General features: G+C 33.6%; 1 protein-coding gene across 6 annotated transcripts in view; it reads right to left on the bottom strand.

Moving 5' to 3' along the window:
- The window catches only part of LOC18425695 (Golgi SNAP receptor complex member 1-2), a 35784-nt gene extending 20515 nt beyond the window's left edge, over positions 1 to 15269 (bottom strand). For 4 of the 6 annotated variants that reach the window (XM_088848209.1, XM_020662169.2, XM_006830227.4 and 1 more), the window contains exons 1-6: positions 14893 to 15269; positions 11817 to 12019; positions 10564 to 10653; positions 10400 to 10471; positions 10188 to 10317; positions 9960 to 10103 (exon numbers count right to left, since the gene is read on the bottom strand). In XM_088848209.1, coding sequence (XP_088704335.1) covers positions 10003 to 10103; positions 10188 to 10317; positions 10400 to 10471; positions 10564 to 10653; positions 11817 to 12019; positions 14893 to 14986 — 690 coding nt within the window. In that variant the 5' untranslated portion in view covers positions 14987 to 15269 and the 3' untranslated portion in view covers positions 9960 to 10002. Of the gene's footprint in view, positions 1 to 9959; positions 10104 to 10187; positions 10318 to 10399; positions 10472 to 10563; positions 10654 to 11816; positions 12020 to 14756 lie in introns of all 6 variants that reach the window. The other 2 variants (XM_088848211.1, XM_088848212.1) reach the window with 1 other exon arrangement.
- Positions 15270 to 15781: the final 512 nt, after the last annotated feature.

The raw sequence follows: 15781 nt of genomic DNA, 5'->3' as shown, positions 1-15781 counted from the left end.
TCAAATTGATCATCTCGACATCAAGATGCATGGACACAAGAGAAAAATGGATTTCAAGTTCTAAAAATTATTTATTTTGTAATATAGTTTTGGACCATCAATTTTCAAGATTTTCAAGTTCTCATAGATCTATCGATCTACACTATTTTTTAAGCTTTAAACTTTATAAATAAAGATGAAAATACATTTTAAGGCCATCACATAGATTTCCAGTATTGAAACCACATATCTCGAAACAATTTGAAGCTAGGCTCTAATTTGATTTTTCAGAGCCTAAACTCTATACAAACCACTCCCATATATATATATATATATATATATGGGGAAAAGATCTTGTCAGCCAACGGCCCAAATTGAATTTAAGCCCAATCCAATGGTCAGATCTTTATTTCGTATTTGAATTTTCATTTTTTATATACAAATCCAAATCACTTGAAATTTTGAGCATCTATTCTTAAAAAATATTAGAATCTAATAAAATATTAAAAAGTAATTAGAAAAATATAAATTGACCAAAATATCCCCGAAACTTTTTAGGGATATTTGGTCAATTTATATTATGCGAATTATTTTTTTATATTTTTATTAGGTGTACCTTGATGAGTAGAATGTATGCCTAAATTTTCAAGTGATTTGGATTTGTAGAAAAAAACATGAAAAATAAAATACGAAATAACGTAGTGACCATCAAATCGGCCAAAATTCAATCTGGGCCATTGGCTGACGCTATAGCAGTCAGCCCAAAGGCGTACTGCTACAGTAAACACCAACGACCCAGATTGAATCTGAGCCGATCTAACGATCCCGAACGTCTGATAGTGTTTGAATTTTAATTTTTTTTCAACAAATTGGATTAATCTGAAATTTGGATTACATAAAAAATATGTAAATCTTTGAAAAATATAAAAAATATATTTTACATGAAAATAATTTACCAAAATAACCCTATAAAGTTTCGGGGGTATTTTTGTCAAATTTTTTTTGCAGATTATTTTTTTATATTTTTATTAGGTTTGCCTTGATGAGAAGAATATACGCCTATAATTTCAAGTGATTTGGATTTTTAGAAAAAAAATTAAAATTTAAACATGAAAAGATGTCGTGACCGTCAGATCGGTTTAGATTCAATCTGGGTCATAGTGTTTACTGTAGCGGTCAACTGGTGGGCATACAGAATCCACTCCTTTGGAAGGTATTTTGGTCAATTTATATTATGCGACTTAAGTGTGCCTTGATGAGAAGAATGTACGCCTAAATTTTCAAGTGATTTGGATTTGTAAAAAGAAAATGAAATATGAAATATGAAATGATGTTGTGACCATCAAATCGGCCCAGATTCAATCTAGGCTATTGGCTAACACTACAACAGTCAACCCATAGGCTGACAGGCACATTTCATTATAATATATACTGTCAGGCATTTCATTATAATATATACTGTCACCATAGGCTGACAGGCACATTTCATTATATATATACTGTCACCATTTCATTATAATATAATAAAACCCATAGGCTGACAGGCACATTTCAACCCATAGGCTGACAGGCACATTTCATTATATATATACTGTCACCATTTCATTATAATATAATAAAACCACACTTCTAGAAAACCATGTTTGTGGTATTTGTATGATGAAAATTTTGCACACACATTTTCTTCATCTCAATAATCAATCTGAAACAAAAAAAACAATTAATTTGTACCCTATACATGGTCAAAATGAGTCCTCTCCAACAATGGGTCTAGACCGTCCATTTGGTGAATTTTAAGATCTAAACCTTTATGAATTCAAAATCCTTTTTTTCTTATTTAAGGTTGTTAATCGAACGATAACAAAATTATCTAAAAATTTGGAAAGAAAAAAGATCCTTCTAAGGCCAAGATCTAAGCATCTCACCAAAATGGACGACCTATGTTAATTGGGCTAAAAAACCACTTTCTAGGTTATGTTTTCAAATTTTTCTTTTTTGTGTATGTTCATTAGAATGAAATGAGTACGTATTTTAAATTTGGATCAAACCAATGGCCCTAACATGGTTTTTTAAGGTTGTTTTCATTATATTACTATACAACCGTAGTATGAAATCACTCCCTCTATATATATATATATATATATATATATATATATATATATATATATATATATATATATATATATATATATATATATATATATATATATATATATATGAAAAGTCTTAAAAACGCCTATAAGCTAATTGCTACAGTGTTTTGCCCCGCTACGGACATGCTATATCTCTGACGGTTTATTGAAAGCAGCTGCAATAGACGATGTGTGGTCCGTGGCGGTTTTACGTGTTTTTTTACCACCACGGACTTCCTATGTCCATGACGGTTTGACCACCACAAGCATGCTAGGTCCGTGGCAGTCTTTAATCCTCACCATTCGAAAGCACTGTTCATTTTCTCCCATAGGTGTTGCATAGTCTCTTCCATATATATATATATGGAAGATACTACAAAACTCCAATAGGCGAAAATGAACAATGATTTCACTTAACCTCATCACCGTCCAAAGTTCATCGCACGATCACGATTGTCCGGTAGTGTTTCATTTTTTATTTTTTTCTAAAACTCGAAATGATCTGAAATTTGGAGCGCGTGTTTATCAAAAATAGGTGAATCTACAAAAAAAATCAAAAAAATATTTGATATGAAATAAATTGACCAAAATACCCCTGAAAATTTACAAGGGTATTTTGGTCTATTTATTTTTTCGAAATATTTTTTTTATATTTTTATTAGGTGTGCCTCACTAAGAGGTACACACACTCCAAATTTTAGATCATTCTGATTTATAAAAAAAAAAAGAAAATTGAAACACTACTCGACAATCGTGACCGTGCGATGAACCTTGGACGGTGATGAACATAGGTGAAATCACTGCTCATTTCGCCTGTAGGCGTTGGGAAGACTTTTCATATATATATATATAGGAAGATACTACCAACTTCTATAGGCGAAAATGAACAGTGATTTCGCATACCCTCATCACCATCTAAACTTCATCACACGGTCACAATTGTCAGGTAGTGATTCAATTTTCATTTTTTATACTAATCGAAACGATCTGAAATTTGGAGCGTGTGTACATCTAAGTGAGGCGCACTTAATTAAAATATGAAAAAAATAATTCATAAAATATAAATTGACCAAAATACCCCCGTAATTGATGAGGTATTTTGATCAATTTACATTTTACGAATTATTTTTTTCATATGTTTATTATGTGCGCCTCACTAAAATGTACACATGATCCAAATTTCAAGTAATTTGGATTTGTAAAAAAAAAATGAGAATTGAAACACCACCGGATAACTGTGACCATGCGATGAAGTTGGGATGGTGATGAAGATAAGTGAAATCACTGTTCATTTTCGCCTATAGGCATTGGAAAGAGTTTTCCATATATATATATATATATATATATATATATATATATATATATATAGGGTGCGGTTTGTATATAGCCGAGGCTCTAAACAATCAAATTTGAGCCCACCTTCAAATAGTGTAGAGAAATACGGTTTCAATGTCGGAAAGCTTTCATCTTTAGTTATAAATTTAAAGCTTAAAACATAGTGTAGATCAATCAGATCTATGAAAACTTGAAAATCTTAAAAATTGACGGTCGAAAGATGCGTTACAAGATGCCCTATTTCCAAAACTTGAAATTCAGTTTTTTCTCATGTCCATGCATCTTTTTGTCGAGGTTATTAATTTGTGGATATTCAAGCATCAAAACGACATATTCTAATGAATGTTTTGAAGTAGGCTCCAATTTGATTGTTTAGAGCCTAGGCTCTATATAAACTTTTCCTATATATATATATATATATATATATATATATATATATATATATATATATATATATATATATATATATATATATATATATATATATATATATATATAGGAAAAAGATGGGATTAGCCCACTAACTCATATGAATATATGAGCCCAACGGCCTAGATTGAATCTGGGCCGATCTGACGATCACAGATGTCTGGTAGTGATTGAATTTTATTTATTTTTCTACAAATCTAAATCACTTGAAATTTTAGGTGTGTGTTCTTCTCATCAAGGCGCCTAATAAAAATATAAAAAAAAATTATTCGCAAAAAAAAAATGATCAAAATACCCCCCGAAACTTTTCGGGGGTATTTTTGTCAATTTGTTTCATGTAAAATATTTTTTTGATATTTTTCAAAGATTCACCTATTGTTTGATGAACACACGACTAAAAGTTCAAGTGATTTGGATTTTTTTAAAAAAAAACTAAAATTCAAACACTACCGAACATCCATGATTGTCAGATTGGCCTAGAATCATTTTGGGACGTTGAGCTCATATGTTCATATAAGCTAGTGGGATAATCTCATCTTTTCCTTATATATATATATATATATATATATATATATATATATATATATATAAGCAATGATCTAAAGCAACGCTTGTATCATAGTATAATGCAACAACACTTCTAAAAAACCATGTTTGCAGTATTTGTATGACCCAAAATTTTGGACACACTCTCTTTATCTCAACAATCAATCCCCTCCAAAAAAAAAAAACTTCAATTTGAACCCTAAATATGTTCAAAATGAGTCCCCTCCAAAAACGAATCTAGACCACTCATTTGGTGAATTTCAAGATCTTGACCTTTATAAACTCAAAATCATTTTTTTCTTTTTTAACATTGTTCATCTAATGATAATAAAACCATCCAAAAAAATTGGAAATGAAAAAATCCTTCTAAGACCTAGATCTAAGCATCTCACCAAAATGAACGAAGTATATTAATTGGGCTAGGAAATGCTTTCTAGGTTGTGTTTTGAGGTTTTCTCTTTTATGATTGTTCATTAGAATGAAAAGAGTGTATATATCAAAATTTGGATCAAACAAATGGCCATAACATAGTTTTTGAAGATTGTTGAATCATATTACTATGCAACCTTTGCATGAAAGCATTGCCCTTTATATATATATATATATATATATATATATATATATATATATATATATATATATATATATATATATATATATATATATATATATATATATATATATATCTTGTTTAAGGCCTCAACTTTACAAAAACCACACCCTTTAAAAATAAAAGTACGAACACAAGATAGAAGTGAGGCAAGAAGCCCAAATAGTACACTTTCTATTACTAATGACATGATTTATACAAAACTAAAGAGTGATTTGTATCAAAATATATACTATTGCAAAAAGTTAACAATTAAAAACAAATCAAGGAATAGCTTCAAGAAAGATTTGAAGTGAGATGCATTAAATGCTAGAAATGATACAAAATAAATTATTTATGAATTGAAAGACAAATCTAAGTACGAAATCCAATAAAAGATTTTGTACTATAATCACAAATTTTGACATGAAAATTAAGAGAATAAAATAAATTAAATGAGAAATATCATTACTTTCAAACACATTTAAACAATAGTAAAAATTCAAGAATTATAGAAAATACAAATAGATAGATAAGACATCTTGTTTAGAAAAATTTAATCTATCGAAACTTAATAATTTAAATATCAAGAAATTGATTTAAGGAAGAATTGATGTGAGATGCATTAAATGCTTGATATTATATTTAATTAATTTTTCAAGAAATGCATGACAAAAAGGTAAGCACGAAATCCAATAGAGTTTGTACTATGATCCAAAATATTGACATAAAAATTAAGAGAAAAAAATTAAATGAAAAATATCATTACTTTCAAAACATTTAAATAATATAAAACAATCGTCAATTGTAGAAAATATCAATAGATAGGTAAGACGTCTAAGTTGAAAAAATATAATCTATGAAATCAAAAAATTTAAAAAGCAAGAAATAGATTTAAGGAAGATTTAAAGTGAGATGCATTACTTGACATGATATTTAATTATTTTTTTAGGAAATGCAAGACATAGAGGTCAGCACGAAATCCAATAAAAGATTTTGTACTATCATCCAAAATTTTGAAATGAAAACTAAGAGAATAAAAAATCAAATGAAAAATATCACTACTTTAAAACACACTTGAATAAATATAAAAAAAATTGTCAATTGTAAAAAATATAAATATGTACGTAGACATTGTGTTTAAAAAAATATTTCTATTAAATCTTAATAATTAAAAAAAAAATCAAGAAATAGATTTAAGAAAGCTTTGAAGTGAGATGCATTAAATGTTTGAAGATGTTAAATTAGTTTTTGAAGAGATGAAAGACATAAATATAATTACGAAATCCATAAAAATTGTTGTATAAACCAAAATTTAATCATGAAAATTAAGAGAATAAATAAATATAGACATTGTGTTTAAAAAAATATTTCTACGAAATCTTAATAATTAAAAAGATCAAGAAATAGATTTGAGAAAGCTTTGAAGTGCGATGCATATAATGTTTGAAGATGTTAAATTAGTTTTTGAAGAGATGAAAGACATAAATGTAATTACGAAATCCATAAAAATTGTGTGCTATAAACCAAAATTTAATCATGAAAATTATGTGAATAAATAAATAAATGAAAAACGTCATTACTTTCAAACACTTTTAAATAATATAAAATAAAAACATCAATTTTGTAGGAGCTATAAAAAGATATATAACACATTTTGTTTAAAACATTAATACATGAAATCTTAATAATTAAAGAGCCATATCCTTAGTATTGCTCTTAGGTCTACTAAATCAATGTACCTTAATATTGCTCTTAGGTCTACAAACATTACACACACAAACACATATATAATATTGCTCTTAGGTCTACACATGGATACAGGTTTATCGTTCCCCATGAGCCAAAAGGGAACTAAGTGCTACAGCATGGGGCAACTCTCCCAGTTGCACCCCGTGGTAGGAAAATGGGAACCGAGGTCATCAATCTAAATCATCCTATCACAGAGGAAGTGATTCTTAGGCCAGGACACAATGATGTCATAGATACTAAGCAAAGTGGTTCAGAGTAAACCCAACCTGATCAGGAGGGGGAAGACACTCCTTGATCCCTTTGCGATTAGTTAAGACCACTAGTAATCTGAGGAGAACCGAAGCTTCAATAATTAGCCTCAATCAAGTTTCTTTCTTTGTCTTTTCTTTTTCCTTTTTCCTCCTATTAAGAAAGTAATCCTCGATCGGTTGGACCGACAAAATTTAGGGACCAACAGCAAATGGCCCATCAAATTAAACTTGTCCCAACCTTCCTAGCATCTTAGTATCACCTCAGGATAGAGAATCAGTGGGGAGTAGAATCTCCCAAGTGACAAGCCACCTAACTAACCCAAGAAAGCCACCTTTAGGAATCAGCCTAACCCACACTCCTCTATGCTCCATCGCTGGTACATAGCACTACATTTCTTAAATCCTACGGTGATCCAGGCTAGGATTGCCCTATATTTTTCAGAAAAAAATAAATTTCAGATATGCAATTTTCAAAATCTTAAAGAGTTTATTTTTAGGGTTTCTAATTCTTTCTTTTAAACGATTTCTGGGGGTAGTTTGGAAAATTAGTAAGGTTGTTATTTTCTTTTCGTCAAAGGCTTATTATTTTATCTATAAAACGTAGTTTGGTCATTTTCGTTTTATATTTTCATTGGAGTCCAATTTAATTCAATTAGATAATAGACTTAGGTTTCATGCAGTCTAAGTTAGGTTTACTCTATAGATAGGGGTTGGTGTAAGGGTTTGAATGACGGTTGGATATAACTTGTTTAGAGAGCCTCAGTTTCACCAGAGAACTATGAAGCTTGGCTTGGAAGTTTCCACCATTTCAATTGAATTCTTAATTCTTTGATTTCATTCTATGAATTCCTCGCTGCATCAAATGGGAATGGGGATCCCAAAGCACCATCTTGCGTCTTAATCCAAGAGGTTCCCTTTCCGAAGTGTCCCACGGGGTATGCCTCATAATATAATATGAATATGTGACATGGTTTGTACAGCACTTTTGACGAGCTGGTCTACGTATGTCAAACATTTATATTTCAACTTTGCTCCTCAAACCATTCACTAAGATATCAATGATTTCAAACAAGGGGAAAGAGAAACTATTGATGGTGACCAAAGGATTAGAAAGCTACTAAACAGGACTTCTGAGCCGCAACCTTTGTTCCACTGCTGCAGAAAAATGCTCAACTGCTTCCTCTTACCAGAAGTAGAAAAGGGGAACCAGAAAATGGCTGACAAAACTTAAAGACTCCCACAAGCACTAGCCCCCTAGGGCTCCTATGAATCAAAAGGAAAGGGAAAGGAGGAAGGACCTGAGTATGGAGGTTGTTCCCCCACTAATAACGAGGAATGCAAAACAAACTCCCTCTCATTGACAAGCTTCTTTTGACTCACCGGTTTGATTTCCTAGGAGGCTAAACTAATGCATAGTGACTGCATATAAGACCTACTTTGGTGGAAACCAAAGAATGTCTTTTGAAATATGTCCTTGTAATCAATGCTTTTGCTGGAGCGTTTCACATGGATCGCAGCACAAATCAAAATGCTCACTAAATCAGCCAATCTTGTTTATACCTGGATCCAAGCAGCGGAAAATCCGAGATCCCCCCTCTCTTAATTTTGATCTTAAACAAATAAATTAATACAAAATGATAGAGAAATGGGTCCCATCAAATTGAAATCTTTAGGATCTGTAGGCCCAAGCGTTACATAAAGCAAGGCAAAATAAAGACAGATAAATGGATTTATTAGTAATCATGAGTAAACAATGGTGAAGGTTTTATGTCAGGTTTTGAGTTTCAGTTTAATCATTCTTGTTTCTTCACTTGTGCCTGTATCAGCCTGGAAACTAAATTTGTGGAGATGCCAGGACCAATGTCGTACAAGTGGCATATACATGGAGAATACATCATTCATTTGAGGGTTTCTCCATCTGAGTATGATTCACATGAAACAATCTATGAGACTAAAAATCAATCTTAATGGTCAGTTAAGCATCAGTTTAGTGGTAAACATATTAGTTTGGGTGAGGGAAATAAGGGGTTCAAACCTTCTGAAGTTTGTCCCAAAAAACCAAACTAGCTGACCCAGCTCTTTCTCGGGAATCAAGTGGCTAGTTATTCACATTTGGAATGCATGTCTTAGGTTTGATTCCTAGCACTGAACAGTCCTGAAAAGAAATTCTTCAGGGGAACAATGTATTCGGGAAAAGTAAACCGAGGCATGAGGGAGGAGAATCAAGAGGAAAGAGAAAACTGGCACATTGACAAGTTCAGTTTGCAGTTTGGATGCAACAGAAAGTACATAAAGATTGCTTTTGACAGGTCTATATCTCTAGGTGATTGGTGAATCTCTTGTCAAGAATCACAAATAGAGTTAAAATACTGTTTTGGCATCAGACGATAACTGATATAAAGGTTGTGGTGTCTGTAATTTAAACAAGCACAAAGGTTTTTAAAATGATCCCGTTACTTGATATAGCATCCAAGGACTGTTTCCACATATAATGGCTGTTACAACATTTTTATAATCCTTGCTTTGTTACATGCTCGACATAGGTGAGGTAGAGTTTAAAAGATTTCTTTAATGCTTAATCAACTTGAGGCAGTGAGAAGCAAATGGAAGATCTTTATTTTAGATTTCCTCCATCCATCATAGGTGGCTGTCAATAGATGAAATATCTACTTTAACGTGGAATAAAAATGAAAACGCTCAAGAAGCAGGGCCATTAAAAGTAACAACCCAGTCAAAAAAAACTCTTCTGATCCTTTAAACTCCAGGCCTGGGAAGGAAAAAGCCTTAGCTGTAGGAAACTTGAAGTAGGGTACATGCCTTCTCCCAAAACCAACAACCCTTTGGCAATGGTTACGTGATTGCTAATAGTAAAGACTCCCAAATGAAATCACTAATGTAATAATTAAGCTCAAGATCAGAATGTAAGAATCTGTATAGAGGACATACCTGTTGCAAGAAGCAAGTACTTAAATAGAAATAATCTCCTCAATTATTCCTTTGACAACCAATATATAAGAAGAAATAATGTACATCCGGCAATAACAGCTGATAGAATAAGTGTGTCCTTAGATCTCTTCCGCTTGATAGCTCCTGCAAATAATAGAACCAGTTAAAATCAAAACAAACTTATACACATTTCTGTCATATAAGAAACACTTGGGAGCAGAGAAAGACCTAGGAGTCCACGGATCACTGGAAATCTATCACTCAATTGCTTCACTTTTCCTTGAATACTTGTAAATGCATTTCTCTGCGCTGTCAATACTCCTTTGAGTGATTCTGCTTGATCGGTTACATCCTCTATCTGGCAAAATACAATACAATGTTCGTTAATTTGCAACCTATCCACCATGGATGAATGGCAGGAGTTCATATCTCAACTTTACCTGGTTTATACTTCCATGTATAGCAGCACGTTCTCTTAAAAGGCCCGGGGCTAATTTTAATGTAGTCGATGCCTATGTAAAATTAAGTTGTCCAGTCAAGCTAGAGATACTAAATAATGAGTAAAACGCAAAAATAGAGAGGTTTCCCTTAATTCACAACTGACCTTATATTCATTTATATCATTACGAACTGATTTAAGGAGCTCGGCATGCTCCCACATTAACATTATATTTCCTTGCGTACGTTTGAATTCCTGGTTAGCAACAGAAATAAAATGTAAGATCAGCCATTCCAGAAACTGCTGGTCAAGCATTCGATAGTGAAAATGAAAGCATCTGTACTATTGCTTTACACTACATTTGAAAATCAAAATAGCATGCTGTATCACAAAAACCCTGATCATAGCATCCAATAGTTCCATTCAGTGTGACCAATCCTTTCTCCTTTTTCTAACAATCCAACAGTTCCATCCAGTATGAACAGTCTTCTTTTCCTTCCTTATCTTTTTTTTGATGGGTAAGGTTATTTCTTTTGGTCCTAATAGTTCCCTAACAATACAAGGGTTAGGTAGGCCTCGAGTAATGCTGTAATAACAATTAGGGAATCCTGCACCCAGAAAGAGGCCTGTTCAAGAGCCACAATGTGAACAATCTCATTACTTGCCAGGTTTACCCCTTCTATAACAGAGACCCAATGCAATTTTTCCCTTTCTTATAAAGAGAATCAAAATCTGCTATTTTAAGATGGCATGCATTTCAACACATGTTAGCTATCACCATGCTAATGTTGCATGTCCAGAAATGGCAATGGGCACTACAAAGTATGAACAGCTATGTGACAAATGTCTTAGAAAGCAGTGGTAGGAAAAAAAACTTTATTACTCCTAATTGATATGGCCAAACCCTATTGCTAACTTCACCACAACAAGAACTGCCAAAGGGGAAGCTAATCATGTGCATGACATTATTATGGATGGCGTAGGTGAATAAATGAATTGTGTGAGTATATTCACTTAGTATACAAAGAGATGCACACAGCCTTTACTGCCTCCTCCTCTTGCAATCAAATTGTTAAGGATTTTGAGTCTATGAGTTAGGCATGACTAAAGCTCCTCACACTAATATGAAGGATTTCGAGTCTATGAGTTAGGCATGACTGAATGTCCTCATGCTAATAGGATCACCAAGTTTAAAATATTATACAAGTTAAATATTGTAATTGTAGCAAATCCCTAAAACAAAACGCGAAATTGATGATTAAAAGAGGCAATAGAAATAGTGGAAAACATTTGCGCATTTCGATTGACATTATACTTAGCGTGCATTACATGGTAGAGGTCTGTTGGGTTTCTTAAATGATACAAACCCAAAACATTTTATTTGTCAGCATTGAAAGATGCCAAGAAAAAAATTTTACCTGAGTATATTCATGAAGAATATCTCTATGTCTTGTAAGCTTTTGCCCCATGGAAATACTTGGGACTGTAGCAGCTGCACATCGACTCATTGTATCATTAACATCCAACAATTTCTCAAGTAGAGCCTGTATTTCCATTTCCATGGATTTCCATTGAATATCTTGGCCATGTGTATCTGTTAGTGATTTTCCATCAATGTAACCTAATGAAGAAAATCATTGGAAAAAACCATCAGATAAAGAAACTGAAATTCCCATTAAAACAAACATCAAACATTTATATACTTTTGATAAGGAAAAAAAAAAACAACCTAATTTTCTTTCTGCAAATCAGAAAAAACTATGAACATATACATCAAGTTGCGTTATTAAGAAGAAAAAGGTTTTTCCAAAAAGAGTTTGTCTGCCTGACAAAAACAGGAGTTGAAAAACAATGTTCAATTACTCAAGAAGTATTATCCTTCTCCGAAAAAATCCGTTGATGGGTTCTCCCTAGGAAATCCAGGTCGTTTGGGCTAGGGGGAAGATTGACTAACCACGAAGGAGAACTTCTCTGTTTTTCTAGGTTTCCAGATTACAGGGACTCTACTGCAGAGGTCTATTGCTATCTTGGAGGGTCTCAACCCTCCCTGTCGACCCTAGCATTGATGGCCGTCTCGTGGAGGGGGACTCCAAGAATGTCATCTAGTGGGCTGCTAAAATCTCTCAATCCCCATGGAGGAAAGCTCATTTATTTGACCACATTCGCATCTTATTCAGGAACACTCATGTCATTTTCCACCATGTGCCGAGGGAAGCCAATACAGTCGCTGATATGTTGGCCAAAGAAGATGTTGTGAGGAAGCGATCAGCATCCCCCTCGATACCATGACAGTTCTTATTTCTCCTACTCTTTCCTCTTACAGTCTCTCCAAATGGCAGCAGGATGGCTCCTTTTCTCTATCCCTCCCTTCATCCTACCCTTCTCTTCCTATCGTTCTCTCCGTTCACCTCTCCCTCTTTCACTCTTTCCTCCACTTTTCTCTCTCTGCTCTCTGTTGCCCTTTCTTCCACTGCCTGCTATTTTTTCTCTCTCCGTTCTGCTCTCCTTCACCTCTTCCTCCCTCAGCTACTACCTCCCGATCTTCTCCTCTTCTTAGTAGACCTTACAGATTGCATGCAAAGCAGGTCAGGCCTTAGTTATCAGGATTGGGATGGAATTAGATTTGAGATTGGGATCAGGACCGGGGGATAGTGAGAAACAGAAAGCTCCTTATTGTAGGGATTATAGTCCCTACACCCTGAAATCTGCAGATCTTGATTTTTATATGTGGAGGAGCTCAATGCAAACTTAATCGCGATCCACTATTAACATATACAGGAATGAGCTCCATCTGTTTAAAAATTAAGACTCTCAAGAGCAGATATCAGTTAATGAGTATAGCGGTATAGTATATACTACTATAATAAACAATATGGTTACGCTATACTACAAGGACGCGGTTAGCATGCGGCCAAGACCGCACATATACAAATGCAGGCTTGGCAATAAACATATATTTTAAAATAATTTGATCCTAGTTTTTAGAGAATATATAATCCTTAACATGGAGATCATGAATATGAAAAAAGAAATAAATTTTGAAAACTAGAAATAATAATTATATTAAAAAAACATTTGGACCATTAGTTACAATTGTTTTCAGATGGATCACCTATTTGCATCCATCTTTAAGATCGATGCTTTATACCACTGGACCGCATATTGTACAAATGCGGTCCAGCCCGCATGAAACAATTGTTCACACTACAATGCTATGCCATATATATTCCACTATGCTATACTATATGCTACTATATTTAAACTTACTACATACTACTACATAACACATACTATATTATATAGTATACACTACAATTCTATACCACATTGCTATACTATACTGCTACATTATAATACATACTAGAGATATGGAGCACATGTAACCCAGGACCTCGATCCATAACAGGAAGGATTGCAATCCCAAAATTTCAAGAATCCTGGAGGAGCAAGATTCCATTCCCTAGGGCGCAAGATCGGGATACCAGAGCAGAATCAACTTCTTGGTACGTGGATCCCGGTACCTATGGGTTGGGTTTTTGCCGGTTACTATTTTTTTACTAGAGTCCCAGTTTATAGGCAGCCGGTCTTGGTTTTTAATCTTTTGAAGTTTTTGATCTTTTGGATTTTGAGATCCCTAGATGTGGGAAGCCTCTCTAACTCATGTTTTGTTTCCTCCTCCACTTTCACTCTTAGTAGCTCCCGTTTATGTTTTTTGAGCTCCTGATCTGTGGGTAGCCTGGTTGGGGATTTTTATATTTTGTTTTTAATACTAAAATACAGTCAACGTTCATTCAAAACAAAACAAAAAAGAAAATTATCCATCTCCAAGAAACTAGGTCTTTCAAATAATTCAGGATCTCAGAGTAAAATTAAAATTGTTCCTAATCATTTGGTATCCATGCTCTAAATAAACTAGTAATTAAACAAGACAAGAAGAACAAGTCTGAAGCTAGATGACAGCTGAATGAATCATGGAGCAGATGAACTAGAAAATGAACAGCAGTTGACCTAAAAAAGAGACCATTCCTGATTGTATTTTTGAACAATCAATTCTCCTACAACCCGCACAAGAAATTTAAAAAAAAAAATCCATTAGGAATCTCCTAATGGAAATATCTACAAATCCTCCCTAATACTAGATCTAAATGAGCATAGAACAATATGAGAAAACTAAAATACCATGGAATAAGGATATATCATAGAGAGAAAACGCATCTGTTGACAAGGTACCAATGCAGCGAAATTTCCAACCATGAAGCACAAGCACAATACCAATTTCAAAATTTCAGGATTTTTCAGCTTAGCATTGTAGGGATCTAGCACATTAAGAACTTAGAATAGTTCAAGGAAGAGACTACCAAATTAGATTAACAATCAAAGAAAGATTCATGTAAATTGCGAGGCATATATCACATAGAAGCGATCACCAATTGAAACCTAAAAATGCACAGAGATGAGGGATGAAAAAGGAGAAGAGAGAGAGAGAGGATTAACCTCCAAGTTTCGCATAAGAAGAGAGTCGAACGTCGAGGTCTCCTTCTAATCTGCGGGCTTCCTTTCTCAGATCATCCCAGCTCATCTCCGCCATTCATGAAGCATTAATCCAATGGCACGTATTGCTTTGCAAGCTCTGAGAAGTAACGAGGTGAGCAGTAGAGAGAGTGGGGGAAGAGATGTGAGGGAGTTGAAGTTCGGTTGGTCTATAACTCCCTCTAGTCAAAGAAGAGTCACAAAACGCATGTTCCAAGCGTCCGAAATTTCGAATTCCAATGAATATTTCGGCATCAGAAATGAGCTTCGCTTGATTTAATTTTCCGTTTCCTTTATGGGTCCGTTGGGGCCAATATACCCCAAATTTTTACTAATACCTGTTTTTGTTGCTTCTAGTATATATAAAACTTGATTTTGAGCATAAAGTTGTTAGGAAGAATCCATAAAATATATATATAATACGTCATCTGTTGGCACTATGAAGATGAAAACTAGTTTTTGGTTGTTTTCTATAGTTTAGTTGTTGATTCTTACAATTGGATACACAAAATCATGATTTGTATATCCAGTTTCATAAATAGCGTTTGGCTCTAATATTGCCGCAAAGCTAGGTTTTTTTTATCCACATAATAGCCGAAAATGGTGACACATTTATTCCCAAAAATACTTGGAATTGAGAAAACCAAGCTTTGTACTATTTCAGTTTTCCTCCTTTCTCGCGCTGCCTGTTGCTTATTTCCTCATCTTTTTTTTATTCTCTCTCTCAATATGTACAGAGCTCTCTCTCCCTCATTGCAAGCACGACCGACAAGCTCGTCCTCCCCATTCAACACAAACATTGAAGTTACGAAACCCATAAATCCATCGTTCGTACTTTGATCAACACTTTGAG

Source organism: Amborella trichopoda, chromosome 9 (genome assembly GCF_054954075.1).
Source record: "Amborella trichopoda isolate Santa Cruz 75 chromosome 9, AtrichopodaSantaCruz75HAP2 v2.0, whole genome shotgun sequence".
Classification (NCBI taxonomy): Eukaryota; Viridiplantae; Streptophyta; class Magnoliopsida; order Amborellales; family Amborellaceae; genus Amborella; species Amborella trichopoda.
The sequence above is the reverse complement of the archived record's forward strand: the minus strand, read 5'-3'. Positions and strand labels throughout refer to the sequence as shown.